We start from the raw sequence: 23,127 nt of genomic DNA, 5'->3' as shown, positions 1-23,127 counted from the left end.
CATAAAAAAATAGTATGCAAACTGTAGGTAAACAATCAAAAAAAGATTCCTTAGTGAGAGTCAGAGGACAGCGCTGTCCAGAGCAGTTTTCCCACTAGATGAAAAAAGTGATGCGTCAATTGTCTTCAATTTTAAAAATACCTTTCTGCTAGAAGTTCCTCTCACTCTGTCAACAGTAGGAAAGAAAGCAAAATCTGAACATCCTGTAATGTAACACTAATTCCACCTGTCTGAGCACTCTACTACTCAGATTATATCATAAAAAAGAGATTTTTAACAGACAGGTTTTAAATACAACAGATACGCTAGTATGTTTTGTTTCCAGTTGTGCATAATAAAGTCTGCTATAACAATCCCATTTTTCTACATCTCCCAGTGTCTTGCCACATAGTCCCATCAGCCAAACCAGTAAGTTACTTAAGCAACTCTACAATTAGACTACTTTGATATGAGGATTTTTCATACACGTTTGTTGATGAAAACACAGATTTATGTTATGCCAGTTCTTCACACCAATGCACAGATGTACTAAAAATGCAGACGTCATGTCCATAAAGCCAGATCACATCCAAAATCATAAAATGACTAAGCATGGCTGAATTTGTGTAATTCAGGAGAAAAACATGGTAAAGCAGCTGCCGGTAAATAGCTTCGGAGTCAGTCTGCATATGCAAAAATCTTGCAATAAAAGGTATGAAACAACTCATCAAGTGCTTGACAGTGCTCAAAATGTGATGCTGAACTCACTGCAGAGCAATCACTATACTGTTTCATTATTTATGGAGGTGTGGTCTTTCTCTGTGTAAACAGGACACTGTATTCTTGCTTCTCAATTTCTTTAGCATATACCACCTTTGTTTTTATGCTCAGGTTCTCTCATGGAAAATAAAAATCCCTTAATCATGTTTAGGAGATAGAATTACTCAAAACTAAAGCTCTGCTACCCTAATTAACTCCCTTCACAAAATGCCATTGCTTTTAATATAAAATAAAGTTCCTTCTGTTTGAGTAATTTTTCTCATAATCAACACAATTTCATATTCACTAGTCTGAAAAGAAAATCTACTTTAGATTTCAAATAATCTATTGAAGTTAGAGTAAGCAAATACACTGAGTAAGAAAATCTTTGCTAGGTTAATTTTAAAAAGACCCTCATTGTGGTTCTTCCAAAACTTACGCTGGTCGGTCCTCTAAAATAAGTGCTGTAGTGGAGAGTGGTTCAAAATCAAGATTCTTCCTCACATTCTGTTTAGGAGAGAGTGGTCTCTGAGCTCGTCCAGTTTTTTCTTCATATTCCTAGAGAAGAAAAGGACGGGGAAATTTTAAAAAAGTGGAGAGCACCACATGGTGCACTTGAGAATCTTAAAAGGGATCTACAAAAGTCTGCAAAGTAATGCTTTCACATCTCAGCCCTACTGCAGTCCCTTTGAAGCTTTTCAGCTACAGCAATCTCAACACTGAAAACAATGACAAAATTTATGTTCAGGAGTGAGTCCTGATGGCTTTTTCCATTCTTTCTATTTGTAAAAACATCTTAAGTTCCTCTGGCTGACAGCCTGCTTTTACAGAGTATTACTAAGAAAGAGTTTACGAACAGCAGATACTATCTGAGGTACAAAAATAGGACCTATTTAGAACATTTTTTTCTATTTACACAGTTTTGAAATAAAAGTAAAGAATTACCATAAGTTCCATGTCTTAAAATCTCCTTCTAAGATTTCTCCTATGCAAGCTGTTTTCATATGCAACAGCTCAACAACAAGGAGAGAAAAAAGGGTTAAAATCAGTGTTAAGACAAAGTCCACACTCAGTACAACACCTTGCACAATCCTAAATCACAGCAGAGCAGAACATGCTAACCTGTGCCTGTAATCAGACACTGGCACACTGGAGCAAGACTAGGAAACAGGCATTGGGAGTCAAGGTGTGGAACTAGTGCCGTATGAAGAGAGGCCAAGAGAACCAGACTTGCTCAGCCTCCAGATGAAAAGGCTTTGCAGGGAGGGGAGGCAAGCACTGGGACAAGTTGCCTGAGATGTGACAGAACTCCCGACCTTGAAAGCATTCAAAGCTCAGGTGGATGAGTCCTGAGAACCTGGTTTAAATAGACTGTCCTGAGAGGAGAGTTCCTTCTACCCTTTATTACTGCATCACCCTCATCTATAGGAGAGGACTTGGTATTCAGGTACCATTTTATTTTTACTTTGCCTACAAACACAGGTTTAAAAAAAACTATACTAAAACTGTGACCTAATGGGATAAAATAACCTTTACACAACTTCCATGTACTTCAGTGCTTGAAGTATTACAGCAAACATTAAGCATGCAAAGTATCAGTGATATACAAACAACAAACATGGTCATACAATCCTATGGAAAAATCACATCCACATTATAGCTACTTCTGCATTCAACTTTATAATGATTCTTGCAGCTTCCAAAATGCAAAGGCTTGCATGTACTGCTTTTAAATACCATTTCTATTAAAAAAAAAATTAGAAAAACACAAATGTACATTATCAATGAGCACTATGAAGAGTGTTCCAGTCATGGACCTTTTCCTAATAGCACAAAGAGTACCTCAAATGGTACTGCTTTCTTTCTCTCAACCTAACCTCTCCATTTCATCAAAACTTCCTTGGGCAATGCTTAGGACATTTCCAACACAATAAGGTTCATTCAGCAACTAAAACAAGATCCACCCCTCCCAAAAAGGCTGTCTCAAATCACCTTCAAAAAGGGGATAGATGAAAACAAGACATGATGTCTTGAATGTGGACCAACACAGCCTTGGTCTTCCACTCTGTGTTGTACAGTTCAATCCTAGCTCAAACAACTTCCATGGACTCGTGAGTACAGGTCTGTGCAGCCCCCAGGACACAGAAAACCCCTATTTTTCCTTGTCTATTAACTGGGCACTGCTCCAACAATCAATCCTATGATGACTACATTGCTGTAATGGGAAACATGGTCACGAATTTGGAATGTCTGGCTCATTAATACCAGCTAATACTGCTATGCATGACATCAGTTTGAAAACAAGGAAAAAAACAAGGAAAAAACCCAAGGAAAATGCATTTAAACTATGGACTAGTACTCAGCTTTGTCAAGTGAAGGGACAGGGCTCATGCTGACAAAGCCATTCACTAAAAAAATCTCAAGAAATTAAGAAAAAAAATACTGTAAAAAAGGTATTGATAAAGAGCATATTCAGAAAGCACAGGCAGTAGTCTTATACTGGTCACTTGCACCAGGAAACAACTGCAAGTGACCAGTGTGTAAGTGCACCATCATAATGAGCTTCAGCTGCACCAGCTGCAGAGTAAATCCACTGATAGGAATGAAGCAAATAGCTTTTCTTTCTCCCAGTTTCTATTAGGAGACTGATTTTTAATGACTTCTTTTTCACAAATTAGCATAGTCAAACATTAACCTCTCTTACTCCCTAAAGCATCTCAGAATTTGACATTAAAACATATGCACTCAATGTTTATTATAGTAGAAGTTCCAGAAAAGCTGCTTAATTTTGACTTATAAAAATTATATTCAGGGTTTTCTTTCACTGAAAGCCAACTGGAGACAAAATTGCTTTTGGAAAGTGAGAAAATAATGTCCACACTGGGCTGCAATGGGAATTTTATTCTGTACATCCAAACTGATTTGGAAATCACTTTCAGCTAAGCACAAAGTTCTCCAGAACAGCACTACACATCTCCAAGAATTTCTTGGTTAAGAAAATGTTTTATTTCTAAATATGGATGGTTAGGTACAGTATCAGCACATCAGTACAATTACACAGACCTCTCAAAAGAGCCAAAGCCCACCCTGCATTTTCAGCAAGTATTTGCTGGTGTTCTACTCAGCACTACCCTACAGTAAAAAAGCCAGACCAGCACAAAAATGGGAGTGGCACATTTGATCAGATTACAAGTATGATTTCCTTTGTAGCAATTTCATCCTTTTCAGTGGTAGCCAGAAAAGAATTAAAATGTTCTCTGGTGATATTATCTACAAGACTGGTTTTTAATTAGGGAAAATTTTAAAACCCCAAACAAACAAAACCTCCTACCCCAGTTCCCCCTGCAAAAAAATCCAAAAAATCCAAACACCCCAAAATTCACAGAAAACGAAAGCTCACGAAAATTATCTTTCACTCCAGTGAGAAGAGAATGTCATTTCAGAGCACAATGTATGGTACAGCAGTGAAACATACTGAAGGCTCCACAAACTCATATTAAGAGTATCTGCTGACTGAGCAAGTACAAGTATTTGCACATACAGGCATACTGCAATAGGCTGAGCTACACAATAGCTCATTTCAAGCTTTTTTCTTTTAAACCAGACTCAAATCTCTCACAGGTACAAATAATTCAGGATCTGTTTAAACACTATGCAATTTAAATACTGCAATTAGAGGCTACTAACCTGACATGGTTGCAAGTTAATTTTGGGATCAACTTAGGATGAGCTGATGGTTTACGATTTAAAATACAGCCTTATCAGTGGGATCATTTATGCTGTCTTCCAGGTTTCACCTTTAGCTGTTCATAAGGGCTGAACTAAGGTTAGTAGATGTTCTGTAAGAGCGTGCTGTATATTAAAGCATTGGCTTAAATAATCCAAAGCAAACAAAGAAATCCCACAGAAACACGCCTCACGAAACCAAGTTTAATTCTGGGTGGAACCTCCCAGCTTTGCAGTTGAGATGCAAGAGGCTCTGACTGTAGTGATCCTCTGCGATTCTTCAAAAAAAAACAAGCCAATCTACAAAGGATCCTCAACAATATCTACCGAGAGACACAAATAACCCTCTAGAACACAGGGCAAGCGCTGAAAGACCAACTGCTCTACCCAGGAGAGCGCTGTGGGTCTTCCCACACGCCCCGAGCCTCCCCAAGCACCAGCAGCACGGCAGAACTGAACGTACAATAACACAAACTGCTCTATCAAGGTCATCTTGTTTTGGCCCTGCGTGTTTAGCGATAGCCACTTTCCGAAGGAGCCGAATATGAAATATTCATGTTGGGTGTCGGAGCGGCAGACGCCAGGCTGCGGGGCTCTGGCTCCACGGCAGGAAGCACTGCAGGGCAGGAGGGATGGCCGGCACGGCCGGGGTTCCAGCCTGCAGCCCCCACGCTCCCACAGCCCGAACACCCGGGCAGGGCTGTACCGCCGCCTTCCACCCCGGCGGAGTCTCGCCTCGCACAAAGAGAATTCCCTTCCTGGTTAGCCGGTTCTCCCCCGGACTCGGTGAGGCGACTGAGAAGCGGACGAGGCCGGGTTTACCGACACGCGTTCAAGTCCCCGCCCGCCCCCGCCTGCCCCGACCCCCGGGCCCCGCAGCTGCCCCGCGCCGCCCCGCTCACCATGAACGCTGCGGTCTCTCACGGGCGGCGGCGCCGGAGCCCCATTGCCCGCCCCGCAGCGCGGGCCTGGCTCCCGCCGCCCGGGCCCGCACGGCCTCGCGGGCCGCCCGCCCGCCCCGCCCGGGCCGCCTCCCGCGGGTGGGTCCGGCCGGGCCGCCCCGCCCCGCCAGCCGCGCTAATCACCCGCGGAGCCGCCGCACACCATCGCTTCTCTCCGCCTCGCCCAGCGCTGCCTGGGCACGCACGGCTCCTCCTGGCACACGCTGCCCGCCTCCCGGACCGCCCCGGCAGCCGTGCCCTGCCCGGCGCAGATCCGCGTCCATGACGGACAACCCAAACCTCGCACGAGCTCGTCTGCATTAGCCAGTTGTCATTAGCATTAGCCATTGTCAGCTCAGCATTACGAGTGCTGGTTTAGGATGCAGCTGCATTCCTCAAACACTGGCATCTCTCCACTGGTTTCCCACACTGCCGCCCGCCCCTCCCCGCGTCCCTGGCTCCAAGCCGGGCGTTTGCTGCTACCGAGTCCCTCCTGCTGTGCCTTGCTGAGACAGCCTCGAAGTGCAGCCTGTCCGAAGTGCAAGAGCAGCTAAAACTCACCAACCCCTACATCAGTGCCGAAGGAACAGCAGCAGCGTGTGGTTCCTACAGCATAAGCATCTTTTCAGTACCACTCATGCCTTGTCCACCTCTGACAGCTCTAAGAGATAGATATATAAAACCCTTCCACAGTTCGGACAACTCCTATATTACCTCTTGCTAAATATTTTGCCTCTATCCAGATAGAATATCAACCTTAATTTTAATTTGTCCAAAAGCTCTGTTATTTAACTCAGTGGAGACACCCAAGTTGCTGTGGCTCATTCTTTGTTGGACTTGCACTTTAGTGTTATCTATTGACCTGCAACTGTTGCCATTTTCTAAGCTCTGCACTAAGGATTTCAAATTCATAAATATCACTGACTGCGGTTTGCAGCTGCCTGGATGAATTGCTCATGATCTTTATCAAAGTCTGATCCTCAGTCCCAAAATGAGCAGCAAGGACTGACCTGAAAACAACCAGTCACTTAAGTATTCTGCTTTCAAAGGGTGGTTTTGCAGAAGTCAACTTACTTTCTCAGAATTGCTAGGTGTTGTATCAACTATTGTTTTCAACCTGTAACTTCACATCTATTTCACAGATGCAGCGATACTATGCCAAATACAGAACAGCTCACTGTTTAAAATTATCTTGGCTTCATTCCCACCACCACCAATTACAGACACCTGCCATCCAAAGATCTCATGTCAGAGCACAAGTCAACACAGTTCATGCAAAACACTACAGGCTCCAGTGCTAATGCTTTATCTCATGAACTATCTGAAGCTAAGTTATCCCACACAGCAAAAAAACATTCATGTAAAGTTATAGCTATTAACACAAGCAAAAAAACAGCCCTTGAGGAAGAGCACCCTTGGATGGACAGTGGTAGTCCTGCAGTAGATGTCTGTGCTTTTACGCTGAAAATAGAATGATATTGCAGCTCTTCTGCAAAGCACTGCCTGGGACAGAGGGATGCCTGGTGACACAGGAAGATACAGCAGGGTGAAAAGCAAAGTACTCCCTGTAACTCAAACCACAGCTGGCCACATGTTATAGTTAGTATCAGTCATTATTTTTAGGTTGTTGCATTTACAATAGTAGCTGAGACTACTTAAACAGGTTATGTGCAAGATTTAATTACACTTTATTTTTTCCACTGGCCTCACTCAGCATATGGAATAAGAGCGGGAGCAGAACTGCACAAATAAAAAGAAAACTATTTTTTTCCTGGTTCTTAAGTCTTATCACTACCTCAACAGTGCTTCGGTGTTCCCTTTCATTGTTGCTCTACTAATAATTAATGATTCAAGAACCATCAGCCTTACTTGCTTTACACAGCTCTCTCTATATGTGTATACATATATGTTTAATCCTCTTACAGTAAAGGAAGGATACCTGAGCAGAAGATAGCAATGACATGACAGAATTTGACTGTAATAACATTATATGTGTGAAGTTTTATCTTCCAAGAGGACATCTTTCTTATCTTTAGTACCACAGTATTCTCCTGTTCCATACTTTACAAATTAGGAATGCCTAAGCAATGTAAAAGGTAAGATACTATGGCCAAGCTGTGAGGAAAACCTCACAGTATTTGTAGACATCATTTCAAGTGCTCTGAAATTTGCCTCTTTTCCCCTGGAAAGCATCTATTTTTCCTTTCAGATTACAGGGGATACAGAACCTGGGATAGCAAGTGATGTGATCCCACACAATCACACTAAAGTTAAATGAATAAAATAATCCATACTTCTTACAGAAAGTTACAAGTAAAGCAAAAGTGTGAGAAGCCACATACTTTGTTTTGCAGCCCTGTGCTCCAGCCCCTGGACTATTGTAACAATTTTTCCATACACATATTTTTATACCATCATATTTTAAGCAACAGAGGCATTAGATTACGGAACATTTAAAACCTATGTATAGACAAGGCCAGGTTAGCTCTTCCAAGAAAGAATAACAGTTTGCTGTTTCAAAGTCTGTTGCCGCTAATCATTCAACATGCTATGTATCAGATGGTTCTCACCTTCCAGGTTCACATTTCGTTTGCACTATATGTAAATAATTTAAGAGGATTTTGGTTATATAGAGTGACATGCTTCATTAAAAAAAAAAAAAAAAAAGAAGGAAAATATTTGAAGTACTCAGAGACAAAGTATACCATGAACCATGTTGCTTAAGAACTTTTTTCTGTCAAAAGCGGGAAATTCAATCAGATTGTGCAGTTACTGTTACAAGTGACTCCAACATGAGTCACAGTACCAACAAAAAACCAACACCCTCCTGCTTAGAACACTGCAAAGCACACAATTTAATCCACACATACAAACGTGCGCAGTTTCCCTGGGTACTGTCACTATCTGGTACTAATGTTAATCAAATGGAAACATCTGCAAGAAAGGCCTCCAGCAGGACAAGCATCTGGAATATGTCTGAGCAAGACAATACAAGCTAAATGGTTGTTTTATTTTACTGCTATTTTCATTTGAGCATCTGCCAGAATAAAATTCTATAAACACCTACTCTCAGCATATGCCATAAACAGCACTTCTAGGAATGGGAATTCGATTGGATATAGACCTCATGTGAGAGCATTACTTAATTTGTATGCCTGCTCACTGACCTCTCCACCTTATCTCTACATCATCATACCCTTTCAATTAATGTCTCAACAATTTTTTCTTCTGACAATTCACATTAGTGTTGACGTTGAAGAAGAAAACTTACCTTTCCTATCTAGTTTCAAATAACACTTTCTTACTGTGGCTGAAGATCATGTCAGAACTGTCCCTCTCATCCTGAGAGAGACACTAAAATAAAAGTCTCAGTGCCACATCAACCTGATGCTGACACCACTCTGAAATGGCCAAAACTCCAGGTTAACTCCAGGGTATAGAGGAAAGGAGTCACAGGAATATCACATTTCATCTTGCAAGTTCTCAAATCAGTTGCAAATACCAATACTTTGGTTGTAAACTTCAACACAGTGCAAGAGTCACCCAGGAAATGCCACCTACTTTGCAATGCATAACAACTTGTATTTATGCTGTTCAGAGACTCTCCACAGCACACAGTCACTGTTTTTGCTTGCAAACAGTTGTCTTTGTAGGTAAGTATGTGCACACTTGTATCTAGTTCCATGACTCCAGCAAGTATACCAAACTAGTGGAAGGAAAGGTACTTCGCTCGATACTTTTAACTATATTCTACTTCACCCATTTTTAAATCTCTCTGCTAATTTCCTTTCTGCTTCCTCATCAAGACTTGGGTATCTTTAAGGGTCTCTGACTTCTTCAAGTTTGAAGCTTGTCTGGCTGAGGAAATTACAGAAAAATAAGTAAACAAGTCTACTGCATTAAAACCTCTGAGTGTTTTTTCCACCCATGCTTGCTTCTCTGATCTCTGAAATTACCTTCGAAGCCATGACTGGTTCTTCCATGCCTAATAAAAGCTTCTTTTGTACTCATAGTGTGCATCATATTCTCGCTCATCATTTGTCCTGATCCTTGTGCATTCTTTGTTTACTTTTACAAAACAAACTATATCTGAATGTTAATTTTCCTGAACACAATCATCTTCATAACTTACGGTTCAGTCTTGACAAGAAAAAATTGTAGTTTTTTAAAGCTACACACAAATATAAATATATGAAGGAGGGCAACATACCTTCATAGTGTGGCTTAAAGTGATGACTATTTTCAGGCTTTAATATTCATGAAGCTGTTTCCACTGAACTTTGCCATGCTCAAGTGACAACTTCTCAATACAGCACAAGAAAATTATGTGGAAATACCAACAGGCATGAAAAGGTTGCAATAAAATCAAGGCAAAAAATAGGACCCAGAGTCCTCAGAGAGAAAAGAATGAGATCATAAAATTGGCTAGTCTTCCTTCAGAAGGCCACTTCAGGAAAAAGTACAAGTCTGGGTTTTCAAAATCCTTACATCCATATCTTCAGGGTTTCCAGTAACATACAGTACCTCCATTCATTTTGCAGAGCTAAAGAACATCAGCTTTGTTTGCTGTTGCTAGCAAACATGGTAGGAGTTATCCTTTCAAAACCTACCCCTATACTTTAAACTTAGATGAAGTTTGAGATGTATAAACTAGGAGACAGACAGAGAAAACCTTTAGGCTGAGTTTCTTGGGAGCTTGCTTCTGCTTAACACACAATCAGCGCAATGGAATCTAGCAAAGCTTTCTCAATTTTATATGTCAGTAATGTTTCAGTCTCCAATTAGAAGAGGCAGTTCCACCACAGTATTTAGGGACTACACACCTGCTTTCAAAAATTTGCCAGCTTTGCTTCACAGGTATGCTTTGCTAAGTGTTTATGCAATGCAACAGCCAAAGGCATGTGGTGTTATTTCCAGGATTGCCCTCTACAGACATCTATTTTCATTCAAAAGCCCATGAAGTTGGGGGGGGGGGGGGATTTGAAAGCCTCCTGTGTGTTGCCAGTGCATGGAAAAAAGCTTCCTGACTACACAAAGAAGTGTTTAAGTATCTTTCAATTAGCACTGGAAGACACATAAATACCAGTTGCATGATGGATTCCTATTTAACACAAAGGAGAGCAAAAACAAACTTCCACTGATGTATCTGCTGTCCTGAAAAGTCATAATCTCTGGCCTTGAAATTTTGGGGTTAGAAAGAGTTGTGTACTTGATACTCAAACGTCAATCATTTTTCCATCAATCTGCAGCTTCCTGCAGTTGAAAAAAAATCTTGTGATATCAGTATTCATATTCCAGTTAATGCTAAGTATCAACTTGGGCTACAAAGTAACTATATTGAAACAAAGAGAACAACTTCAAAGTTATGCATTTCCCCCAAAACACCACCAGCATTCAAACAGATCCTGCAGCAGAGACCAGCAGCTGACATTGAAACTGCACTAGCAACTAACCAAGCTTATACCTCTATTTAGTATCTTTACTCCTGAAAGCAGATACTTATCCTCCAACACTGTCTGCTACACCTCTTTAGGATCCCTCCAGCTTCCAAGGCTTCTGATCCCCACAACTTACTAGGCATTCTAGAGAGTGAGAAAGCTAAAATAAAAGCTTTAAATCTGGAAAAGGAGGAAAAAACCTCTCACTTCCTTTTCAAAAACACTTTGTAGCTTGTCATAGTTATTTAAACCAATACTCAAAGCTCACTGTTTTCTATTAGTCTGATGCTTGTAGCATATTCTGTACTTTCACATGTTGTTAACATATGTAAGTTCCAACAGCATCAAAAGCAGCACTTTGTCAGCTACACTTCACTAAATGATGATACCTGGCTGGGTCATATTAAATGCTTTTATTATTAAAATACTCAGGAACAATTGTCCTGACATGGTATTAAATCACCCTTTCATTTACTGTGAATGGAAGCTACTACTCTTGCTTTATCTGTTTAAATATGATAGTATTTTTGTTTGAGGCAGGTGATCTTCAAGACAGAAAGGCAACATTCTTTGTAGATTAATACAACCTACTGGAATTGCTAAATTATTTATTTAGTACTGTTCTTGTTGGGGAAAAAGAAAATACTTTTTAGGACATCATCAGTGATATAATAGGTTTCTTTTCTTTATTAATTTTTATTGACCTTCACAAAAGTTAGGTGCCCTTTACATATGATTACAATAAAATAAAGGTATTTGTAACCGGTTCAGATGGAAACACACAAAAGAGAAGCACATTAAGGCAATTTGCCACTTTTGGGTTATAACTATTAAATGAGGAAGTTAGTTTTACCTTTATTTTCAGAGAAAGTAACAATAATAGGCACAGGTTAGACTAACAAGAGTAACTATACCTTCTTACACTGCACTTGCTTCTTGTTAAAAAAAGGAACTCTGCCACACAGATCTAAAGCCTTTCTGAAAGCTGACAAGTAGAAATGAACCCAACAGTGGAGAACACAGGAAGTGACTCATTTACACCCTTGGACTTCTCATGCAAAAGACAAAAAATGCACTACACAGTTTTGAGCTTCAAAGCAGCAGTGAAGTCTGTGCAAACACTCACCCTCTATTGTTGTTGTTGGACATGATGTATAAGTGTGGATTTTATATAGTATACTAGAACAAGTTGTTAGGAAAGGTTTTTATTTCTTGAACTTTTTAGTTTTTTATAGGGTATTAAGTTACAGGTTTAACATGACTGGTAAAGGGAACACCACCTCTTGTCTCATTGGTGGGACAAGAGAAAAACACACTATCTACAGCTGTACAGAACTGTTTTGAAAAAGTGAAATTGTTTATAGAGATAGACCTTGAGCGAGAGATGCTCTCAAGAGACTTTCCCTTGGGAACAGATCAGCCACTGACAGGCTGTACTTCTCTCAGGATCAGAGAAATCAGGTCCACACTCTATTGGCAGCTATAGCCATCAATCACAAAGACTTACCCAGGCTACCCAAAGACAAACTCCATATAAACAGAAGACAGTGCTCTATCCAAAGCTGTCTAGCAGACAGCTGCTGAACCAGCAGCCGGCTTGAACCAACCACTTCCCTTCCAAAGGCCCCAAATGGGCCATGTGAATGCAGTAAAGCCCAGCTCAGGCAAACACTCAGAAAAGCTCTGTATTTTTAGCCACTGCCAGCCATCAGCAGAGGCTGCAGATGTGTGCATGAGGAACATGAGGTGGCAGCTCCCCACACTGCACAGCTTCTACCCGCACTGCTCGGGCACATGGAGCTGCACGAGAACCTCCACACATCAGCAGTCTGGGGACTTTGCTCAGCTCTGGGCTTTTTTTAACCTGGAGAAAACACATGGCTTGTAATGGGAGATTTTATCACTGTCTGCCTAAAGCATGGATGTAGTAAATTCTTTCCATATTTCTTGCTGGGCGCTGTCGCTTTCAAACTCTTTTCCATCTAACAGATCTAAGACAAAAACCAGACTTTGATAAAATCACTTTACTTCATCAACTAGGATTATAGCTTAAATAAAATGAAAATTGAATTGACTTATAATTAACCCAACTCAACTTACGAAATTTTTCCTACACTAATGTTATAAGCCTTACTGTTCATTCCATAACAAAGCGTCACTTGTGAGACAAGGAATTTATTTTTCTGTTTCAAGAGCTCATTTTCACTTTATCATGTGCTGCAGAGTGATTCTCTTCAGTACAACTGATTTTAATTGACTGGAATGTTGACCCACACACACATATAGCCATATCATTACAAAATTACAGATCATTACAAAATTATTACAAAAAACACATTTGGGAAAATTACAATCCCCAAATTAAAAATCATAGTTATTTTTAATTAAGGACCTTAAAAGGCCATTAACAATTTTAAATATTCCAACATGGAATGTCAGAAAATGGGATCATAAAATATTTAGACCTGAATTTTTGAGTAAAGATTGTAATTGAAAGACCTCAAGTGTTATAGGTGCTGAATTTTACCATTATTGAAACTTTAAAAAAATGGAGATATTCCATTGAGCTCTTATTGGAATTCATATAGTAAAAGCTAAATTATACAACTCTCATAGGGTCAAAGCACACTTGGAAGGGAAAAAAAAACTTAAACTTTCTGATTAAAAATGGATTTTGCTATTATAGAAAATTAAAATAAATACAGTATTAAAAAAAAAAAGTAATTTAATTTCACTGGGTAGCATGTCTCTAGGATCTAGCCAAAATCTGTTTTTTTCTCTATATACCTTATTCTTTTAATACACAAAATCTTGACTGGCCACATGCAAACGAGTTCTGTGAAGACAGATTACATAAGACAGACAATCAAATGATATGCTAGTTACCTTTTCTTGAATTTTTAATGGAATTTCTTTTGAAGAGCATTCACTAACAAAACTGAGGATAGAGAAGTTGTTGCAAATAAATGGTATTTACATATACTTCTGTGCTTGCCAAGCTTGAAAAGAGCTTCTAAAAGAAACAGTGGCTGCAAAGCCTAGCTCAGTTCTACAGTCTACTGGGAGAGAAGAGAATTTAACTTCAGTGGTTATTCTTGGTGAGGTTCTGTCATCTGACTTAGTGCGTTTTCAAACATCAGTTGCAAAAGCAACTGGCATAACCAGTTCTGTTCAAGCAGAATTCCTGAAGAGAACTGATATAAAAAATTAATCATGCAAATCTCCATTGCAAATGCATTTCCAGCTTCTCCAAGATTACTCATTCTGACAGCTTCTAAGTTTTAAAACATTTAACTGGATAAAAACTGTACAAAAGCTTTCAGTGACCCAGTAAAGCAACCAGCCTGAGCATATACCAGTACTGCTTCCTCATCAGAAGACTAACACATATTTTCAGCATTAAAAACAGGACAAGCAACATCTTAGCTGGAGTGATTTTAATTTCTACATTGTTAAAATGCAGTATGATGCTATGTTGTATATACACTTGTTGGAACAATTGAGTGTTGTCGCAAGAGTTTTTATAGGGCTTGAGAAAAGGCTCATGTGCTCAAAAAACCTGTCTGACCATTGTTTTGGTGAGGGATCAACTAAATCAGGCTGTGCTTTTAGATGCTGGTGAGGCTCAATTAGTGATTTACAGCACTACTCATCACTCAAAGTCTACATGTCAAAAATAACTTCAAAAAACCATCGAATCATTTAGGAAGGATTAGTTATTGTTACCCAAGCGGCACTGGAGACAATTGTTTTAGACTGCAATTTTGCCAAAAACTCACTAATGGTTGGATGCCATACCACATAATAATTTAACAGTCACTGTTTTGTAACAAATTTAATACAACCATTCAAAGCTGTAATGTAAGATAGTTTGGATGCAAAGGAAAAATATTCACAGTACCAGCAACAACCACAAAATGTTAATAAATTATTTACCCAATTATTAAAGAGCAGGCACTACAATAAAATACACTGCTAAATGTCAGTACTGCACTAATTAAGCCGATTCAATTTTGCCATCAAAAATCTTTGGTGAGCACTTCAGAACCATTAATGGTATCAAGGCAAGCTGTAGATAAAATTTGAATGGTTAAATACAGTGAGAAGTTCAAAAAGCTGCCTCAATTTCACCTTAACAGCCTAACTACAGCTAAGAATAGTCACATAACATGTGGATTTTCAGAATACTTTACCCTGAATTAAGCAGCACAATCCTTCAAATCATCATTTGCATCTTACACACAGCAGCTGGTTTTGAAGTTTTACTATATGGTCTCTTTCCATGCAAACATTACTATTCCCACAGTCACTTGAACAAGGAAGTGACAACTGAAATACAGAAAAATCTCCAAACACATAAAAAGGCTACATGCAATCTAAAAATCCCAGATCAAGTCAGACTGATTGAAAGAGGCTGTTTTCTTGTCATTGAAAGAGCAGCTCATGAACTACTGACCACACAGCTGGATTTCACAAGATTTTCCCCATTGGGAAGGCAAATCATTTGATTCACTAGCCAAGAGCTTGAGGTCATCTATAGTAGAACCAGTTCTTCAGGTTGCTTTCAACAATGTTGGAAAAAAGTGAGATTCACTTATGTTTTTTGTTCTCTTATGTTACATTAAGGAAGGCTCTTCATGTCTCATGTACTCAGTGTAATGACCAAGTAGAACACATTCTTATGAACAGCACTGTTGTAACAGAAGTAAAATTTCAACTAAGAGCCTTTTCTGGTACTAAAATTGTGTGCAACTCAAACAGGCTACACAGTCCTATATACAGAACATGAACTTAACTGTCTTCTTCAATCACCACTAATTCTAACACAGAATTAAACAAATACCTTTTGTATTTTCTTTGGGTCTTTTTGTAAGTTTTCTCCAAGAGGTACTTTTCCAAACAACTTCCATCGCACATCATTTTGTTTTTCAAATCTTGCACTCTGCTTTCTAGTAAACAAATTCCTAAAAAAAAAAACAAACAAAAAAACCAAAGAAGTTTTATTAAGAAAAAAGGTTGATTAATAATAATAAAAAGAAGAATGAACATTTGCTAACCTTATGTACCCTAATCATATATTCCAGCTCCTCTTGTGGTTGTGCTGACAGATCCCTTTTGAAGTTTCCCATCATGCAGTAATTACCACCATACCAGGCAATGGACTTCGTTAAATTACAACTTTTAGTATATTAAAAAAAAAGTTATTTTTTCAACCTTCTAAAAGAGGACATTTTTTTAGCATTCCTGGAGATCATTCAGCCTCACTCTTTTAAAAAAAGACTAAGACACTAAACCTCTTCGTGCACAAACATTCTTTACCCACCTGTTACAACACATTACTACCAAAAATCACAAAAAGCTTGGAGACATAGTATCCTTTTACTGTATTTAATCTGCTTTCACAAAAGATTATTTTTCTAAATAAGCTTAAAAGTAGCTATCAAAACACATTAATTCTGAAGTCTCTCTGAAATGTCTAATATTTACTAGCTTAAACACTGTATGAACAGTTATAAAGTTAGATGTAAAGCCACTGAAAATTAGATTAGTTTTATTGACATTGTTAGTTTTTAATCATAAAGCGATTTGCCAGACTTGTATCTTCACACCACAACTTTTTTCCAAAACTGGACACGGAGTACAGACCAGTCCTGATGCTTTTGATAGTACTCAGCTCCTCCAAGGGCACAGATATTCTACCCCCATGATATGCCTGCATTATTAAAGTAACAAACTTTATTTTGTACTAGTGTCCAGTTTATCAAGTAATCAAATATATCCAGGTTAGTTCCATTATTTTCTCACCTCAAGGCAGGTTTTTCTGGAAACTGACTATAATTTTTGCTCCCTCATTTAAAAAAAAAATAATCCACTGAGACAAAAGCATTTTTGCTACTGCAATCAGCAGGCAGATCCAGCACCTTCAAAGCACAGATGCCTCCATTCTGAGATTACTGCTTTTCCTTACAGTTACCACCTTAATATCCTGTGTGTTGGCCCACCAAGTACAGATTGTTTCTTACATAAAAATTGTGATAGTTTGGGAACTAAAACTATATTGAGCTTCTCATTCCAGAAGAGCTGAAACATGTCTGCAACACAAATAACCTAGGCCCTAAAAAGTGGGTTTTCCTGGTCACTTTGTATCAGATGCCATGAACAATACCATAGCTATACCAACAGAGATAAATAACATTGCTGGAATACAATAGATATGTTTCATATGTAAAAAACAATTGAGGTTATAACATTGAAGTGTGCTGAAATGTATTATAAGGTTAATGATATGCGCTGCCATCCTTAAATATGCATATATTTATACAAATTATCACATGCTTCTGTATCACAAGGGTACAGTTACCTTGAAATTCAAACCAAGAACAGATTATCATATTAAAAGATAAGAACAAAGTGTTTATGTACAGAAGCCATGCAAGTCAATTACAACTGATGCCAAAGCTAAGCAGTAACTGTTCTCCAAACCCTTTTCAGCTACGCAGAGACTGTAAGGTAACTAAAGCCTGAGGATGGATCTGTATCATCATTTGAGACAGTTACCTGGGAAATAAAATATAAAAACAGACAAACAAGAGATTAATTTTTATATATATATATATAGTCCATTTTAAATGGAGAAATATCAAGCAAGTTCTAAAGTATATCTGAGAATAAAAAGGAAAGCATGACAGAAATAACATAATAAAATCTCCTGCATGTTAATAGGATACCCAAAGCAAAACAGACTGGCTGTTCTTGTAAAAGGTTTTTTTTCAAGTTGTTACTATTTCAGAAGCAAGCAAATTCCTGACTCCAAACTATCTTCAAAGAAAACAAGAACTTCGAGCATCAGGGCCACTGGAAGATCCCCGTGAGGAGGCACATCTCTGTGACAGCTCTGCACACATTCACAACCTTTTGCAAGTAAAAGGCTTTACCAGACTTCATTAGCACTGCAATAACAAAAAAATTAAAGGCAATTTCCACATCAGCACAAGTGCATATACAAGCAACAAGCAACTCCTTCAGTTCCTCTGAGGGATTTTAAGAACTGCAGTAGGTCTTTACCCTCAGAACAAAATAAAGATGATTTGGAATGAAAAATTTTAACAGCTCTCTGCTGCCTGTGTAAGATGAACTAAATCTGAAAAGCCCATCTTACACACTTCTCTCAATTCAATTCCACAACCCTAACTATCTACTTTCCCTTTAGAGGCAGCGTCATAATAAATAATCTGTTCTACAGCTTATCTAACAGATGGCACAGCACTTGTTCAGCTCACTCTTCTCTGTCCCTGCATTCCAGGGCACCAGGCATCCCTTCCTCCCTTTGTAGTATGTCAGGGATTTCCAGTTCACCTTAAATTTAAGATATATATATATATATATATATATATATATATATATATATATATATATATATATACACTGAACTGAAAGCAGCAGGAATAGTCAATATATAAATTTCATTCTGTACTGTCCTTTTCCTTCACACTCTGCCTGGAGCTAAGTCCCAGTGTTTGGTTGGTGCCCGCACTCTTTACAAACTCCAAAAAGTATCAAAATCCTCCAAAGGCTTAACATTATATGCACAATCAGATGTAGAACAGCAAACTACAACCTGTTTTTGCCTTGACTGAGGACACACAGCATTAAACCCTGATCTGCCCCAGACTTAAACACACCAAAGGTAATATATGACAGTATGGCATGGAAGGAGCAGAAGAGATGCCACCTAACTTGCACCTACTCTGAGAAAAAGAGGGGCAGGCAGGCAGGCAGGCAGGCAGGCAGGCAGGCAGACAGGCAGACAGGCAGACAGGCAGACAGGCAGACAGGCAGACAGGCAGACAGGCAGACAGGCAGAAAGAAACAAACAAAACTATCTATGGAATGTTCTCTGGTTCAATATCTACAGAATTTTGCAATAAATCAGGACAAAACCCAGGGTACTGATAATACCACTACTTGAGATTCCTGAACTGAAAGCAAACCCTTAAAATATGCAATTGCCTTAGGAGGAAGTTTCTGCCATATATATGTCAGAGCAAATAACTCAGCAAAACCTTTCATTTTTTCTGCTGCTACAGCACAAAAAATAATTACTTTCTTCCTGTTCTTACACAGCTCCCTTGGATTTTCAAGAAAAGCACTAAACCACTCCACTTCTGAACAAATTCACTAAGAAAAATTCCATACTAAAGGTAACTCAAGGAGATCTTACTAACAGAAAATACATGTTAAGAAGCAAAACTTCTCTGCTTGAAAAAAACAAAACCAAGCCCTAAAAAAAAAATCTTTACTCCAAAGATGCACCCAGAAATTCTAGGGTGAAAGATGTTAAAGCTTCATTACATCTTGAATGTAAAAAAAGGGTTGATATGTCTTGAAAGAAAAGATTACATGCTCATCCTTAGTTCAGTCTCACTGTCCTCTTCACAACTATCAGAACACATCATGATGATTTACAATAGGTATATTAATAAAAACATCTGATATGATGCATGATGACTGCAGACTTAGCACTGTGGAGTCATTAAAGTGTTATAGGTTACATCTGCATTTTTATTGTACGTGCTCCCTATTTTATACTAAGTAGCTGCAGCTGCTTATTTTAGAAAAGCCAAGCACAGAACTTAAACTGAGATCAAATTTCAATTAGAAAACAGCTTTTGCAGAGTCCCCTAAAAACAGTATTTGGCACCAAAAAACCCTTGTTATTTTAATTGGGCTGTGGAGAGGGATTACCTACCTGAAGTGAATTTAATTCTGACTCCAGAGTTAGTTTTTACATACAAAGAACATCCTGTGGTACAGAACAGAGATGGAACAATTTTTTGCTTCAACATACAGATATTGCATCATCACTCTATACTGATCTGCCCACTGTCTTTTCTGTGGGGAAAAGAGGAAGTTAATGCCAAGAGGCAAGTTTAGCAGTGTCAGGAAAACCTTATTTTTTATTAAAACTTAAGAAGCAATTCCATTTTGGTTCTTCAAGCACTGCTAAAATAAGCTTACAAAATAGCTGTTAATATATGTACTGCACATGTGTATATTGCCACAATTTATGTAGCCTTGTGCGTTGTCATGATCAGGCTGAACCCGCTATCAGATTTTAAAAATGTGATTCTAAAGAAATTAGAACCACATCAATAACAAGTAATCAAGTCAAACACCCATATTGCATCTGTTAGAGCATTTTCAAGCTTTTGCTTTTAACATCACCACTGAAGCAGAAATTTTATCTAGTTCTGTCCAATTCTTTCCAAAAAGACAAGAGGTCTGCAACACAGCTGCCATCAACTCCTGCCCTGTGAGGAGTTGAGAGCAGCAGCTCTGCAAATATTCAGCTATTCATTTTTTCCACATTTCAGCTGTGCTTTGTCCCAAGCAAGGTTAGTCACCTATATGAAGTCACCTCTTAAGAGGTCATTTCTTTCCACCATGTCCCCTACCCCGTTCAGTATGCAAACCTATCCACTCAAGCAGCAGAGATGGTGCTGCCATGGTTTCTGTTGCAAATTTACTCCAAGTCTTGAAGTGAGCTGCAAAGTTCCTTCCTGAAAAGTCTCAAAGTCTTCTCAAGCCAGGCAGACTCAACATTGAGCCCATTCAGGTATCTCTGAAGTTTGGTGTCACCAGAGTCAAGGAACTGTTTCTCTGGCACATGTCTCTGAAACAACAGGAAAAAAGGATGGACTCCCACAGGAGCTGTCAGAGGGTGGAGCTGAGCAAGGCAAGCACAGACACACCCACTGACACCTGCTGGTGCACACACACATCCCTCTGGACTTCCAGGCAATATACTGTATTTTTTTATCAGAATACCCAAGATATACCAGATTACTCAAAGAAAAGGGTAGAGGAGTTTGAGATTTAGGAGTTTTTATAACTAGAGCATTTGGGTTATTCAGAAAAACTGAATTTCAGCTTTATTGATGTTACTATTTTGCCAGGGCTCCTTAGATGAAGTTCGGCAGTACTTGAACTACTGGCATTCAGCACAGAATCATAACTGCAAGCAAGAGAAAACTGAGATGGCATATGCTGCTCTGTGGTAGATTAACACTGACCTAGCATAGAGATTATATTTGCAAGTTAATGCGTTCCCTACTCTTAAAAAGACAGTTGGTGTACAAAAAATATGTATGAAAATTGTCTAAAAACTGACCCAGCTTGTGCAAACTGATGCAATTTCTTATCTGCATTACCAACACTAATTTGCAAGTAAATTTTTGTTACAAGTTTTAAAAATACATTATCTCCCGCTCTCAAGATGCATGCTCCAAATTTTAATTAGTCTTTCAATTAAGGTTATGCTCAGAGGACAAAACAAGTGGAATAGTCATGCATATTAACTACTGGAAGGACTTACCAATCTCATGAGCAGAACAGATGCAAAATAAGGACAGTGGAGAAAGTTCAAAAGGTTCCGTTTTGTAGAACAATTTTATCTTGAAAGACAATTTTTCAAATGAGTATCAGACTCGCATGTGTTCTTAAGAAGCAAGAAAGAAACAGAGGCAAGTCAAAGTTCATTTCAGCTGCTTCTGAAGGAAGACCCTGAAACTCCTCTGATAGCTCTAAAGTACACAAGGAGAGAGCACCAAGATCATGAGCCCCTCAGCCTATCCAAGACTAAGTTCATGTATAGACTTTAGATAAGTAAGCAGATATTAATCATAAGAACCAGGTAAACCCACACTGAGCACACAGGCACTCTAAGAGATGTCTCCACACACATTACCCCACAAGGCATCCAAAAACTTACATTGAAACAAAACATTTTAAATAACGTACAGCACCTATTAAGCAAAAAATACATTAAGATAAATTTTATTAAATATTTGCTGCATTGTCAGCAAAGATGTCCAACCACCTTATCAGAAGTGGTAGTAACTCAATTAACACTATCTAGGAAATTTTCCTAACAACAACATTGTTTCCTTCTCATTCTCCAATGACCTTCTCTATTCTGCACTAATCATAAGTTTTGCAATAAACAGAAGAAAGATGCTCACCTCTAGATGTTCCTTATTTGCTCACTTAATTTCCAAAGACTGAGAAAATAAATCCCGAAAAACTGGCAACATATTCCATTAAAGGAATTTTTGTTACCTGATTAGTGGAGGAACAAGACTGACACATAAATCACGACGACTGGAGAACTGATGGACTTGAGAAGGCACAGTGGTCAGGTGACCCACCAAAGTCTCCTGAAATGCCCTAAATCTACATTCTCATAAGGGAAAACCAATGACTGTACCCATGACATGGTAACACTGGTTTCTAGAAATAATTCACTAGATGCAGTTTTCACATCCCCTCCTCTCAAACCCAGATCACCTCTCAGTCAACCTATACATCACAATAACCAACAGATGGAACATCATCAGACAAGTTCAAGTACTTCGGCTACGGTGAAGAATCTCCACAAACAAGTCAAAAGTTATGCTTTGAATAAGATTCCAAAATTACATACAAAAACAGGGTTTGCAGAATTTTGTCTCTGGGAGATTGCCGAAGGTCAAACTAAAGGAAGAACAATGCTTGGTTTATGGCTAAACAAATCAGAAGAAATAGAGCCAGACAGCCCACAAGTTGACATACCTATGAAAGATATGACTAATCACAGAACTATGCTTTATAAATTCCTACCACATTTGATAAACAAAGTTTTCCAACCACTAGCATTCCAGTATGTTTGGTAAGAATCAAAAACAGTAACACTTTAGAGTGTAACAGATACCTGCAGTTCTGAAAAAAAAAAATACTTCCATAGTTGAGAGAAACAGTAATACAATATAAGTTAGCAATACAGGATACCTGATAGCTTTCAATAGGGTAAACTTGGAAATTTCTCAAGATTTCTGGGGAAAAGAGCAGGGTTTAATAAACTATTTATCAAAAAGTACGGTATTCCATATTTATCTTTCTTTTTACAGGTTTCCCTCATTTTACAGGGGAACAAAGCAGAGTTGACTGCACTGAAGTATCCAAAGATAAATCGGGCAGTAACCCTGCAAGTTTAGCTTTACGACAGGTTGCAGCAAGCCAAGAATTATTTTGCACACGGATAACACACCATGCTGGTCTACCATGCAAATACTGAAGAATTCTCAGAAACTGGAGTTTCAACAAGTAAAGACTGTCATACAAAACCAAGACTCAGGTCCAACTTCAAACTAATATATTAGCATCAACCAGCTATAATTAATGATCCTTTTCCTAGCTGGCCAAATTCCCAGTTATCCTCATATTATCAGAGTAATTGAAAATTCCAT

General features: G+C 38.7%; 1 protein-coding gene across 3 annotated transcripts in view; it reads right to left on the bottom strand.

Annotated features, from left to right (window-relative positions):
- TBC1D14 (TBC1 domain family member 14) overlaps positions 1 to 23,127 on the bottom strand; it is a 63,078-nt gene that overhangs the window by 25,998 nt on the left and 13,953 nt on the right. For 2 of the 3 annotated variants that reach the window (XM_015624707.3, XM_033513669.1), the window contains exons 3-4: positions 15,687 to 15,807; positions 1,178 to 1,296 (exon numbers count right to left, since the gene is read on the bottom strand). In XM_015624707.3, the coding sequence (XP_015480193.1) occupies positions 1,178 to 1,296; positions 15,687 to 15,807 (240 nt within the window). Of the gene's footprint in view, positions 1 to 1,177; positions 1,297 to 5,366; positions 5,472 to 15,686; positions 15,808 to 23,127 lie in introns of those variants that run through there. The other variant, XM_015624708.1, reaches the window with a different exon arrangement.

The sequence above is a fragment of the Parus major genome, chromosome 4 (assembly GCF_001522545.3).
Source record: "Parus major isolate Abel chromosome 4, Parus_major1.1, whole genome shotgun sequence".
Classification (NCBI taxonomy): domain Eukaryota; kingdom Metazoa; phylum Chordata; class Aves; order Passeriformes; family Paridae; genus Parus; species Parus major.
This window is presented reverse-complemented; position numbering and strand designations above follow the sequence as displayed.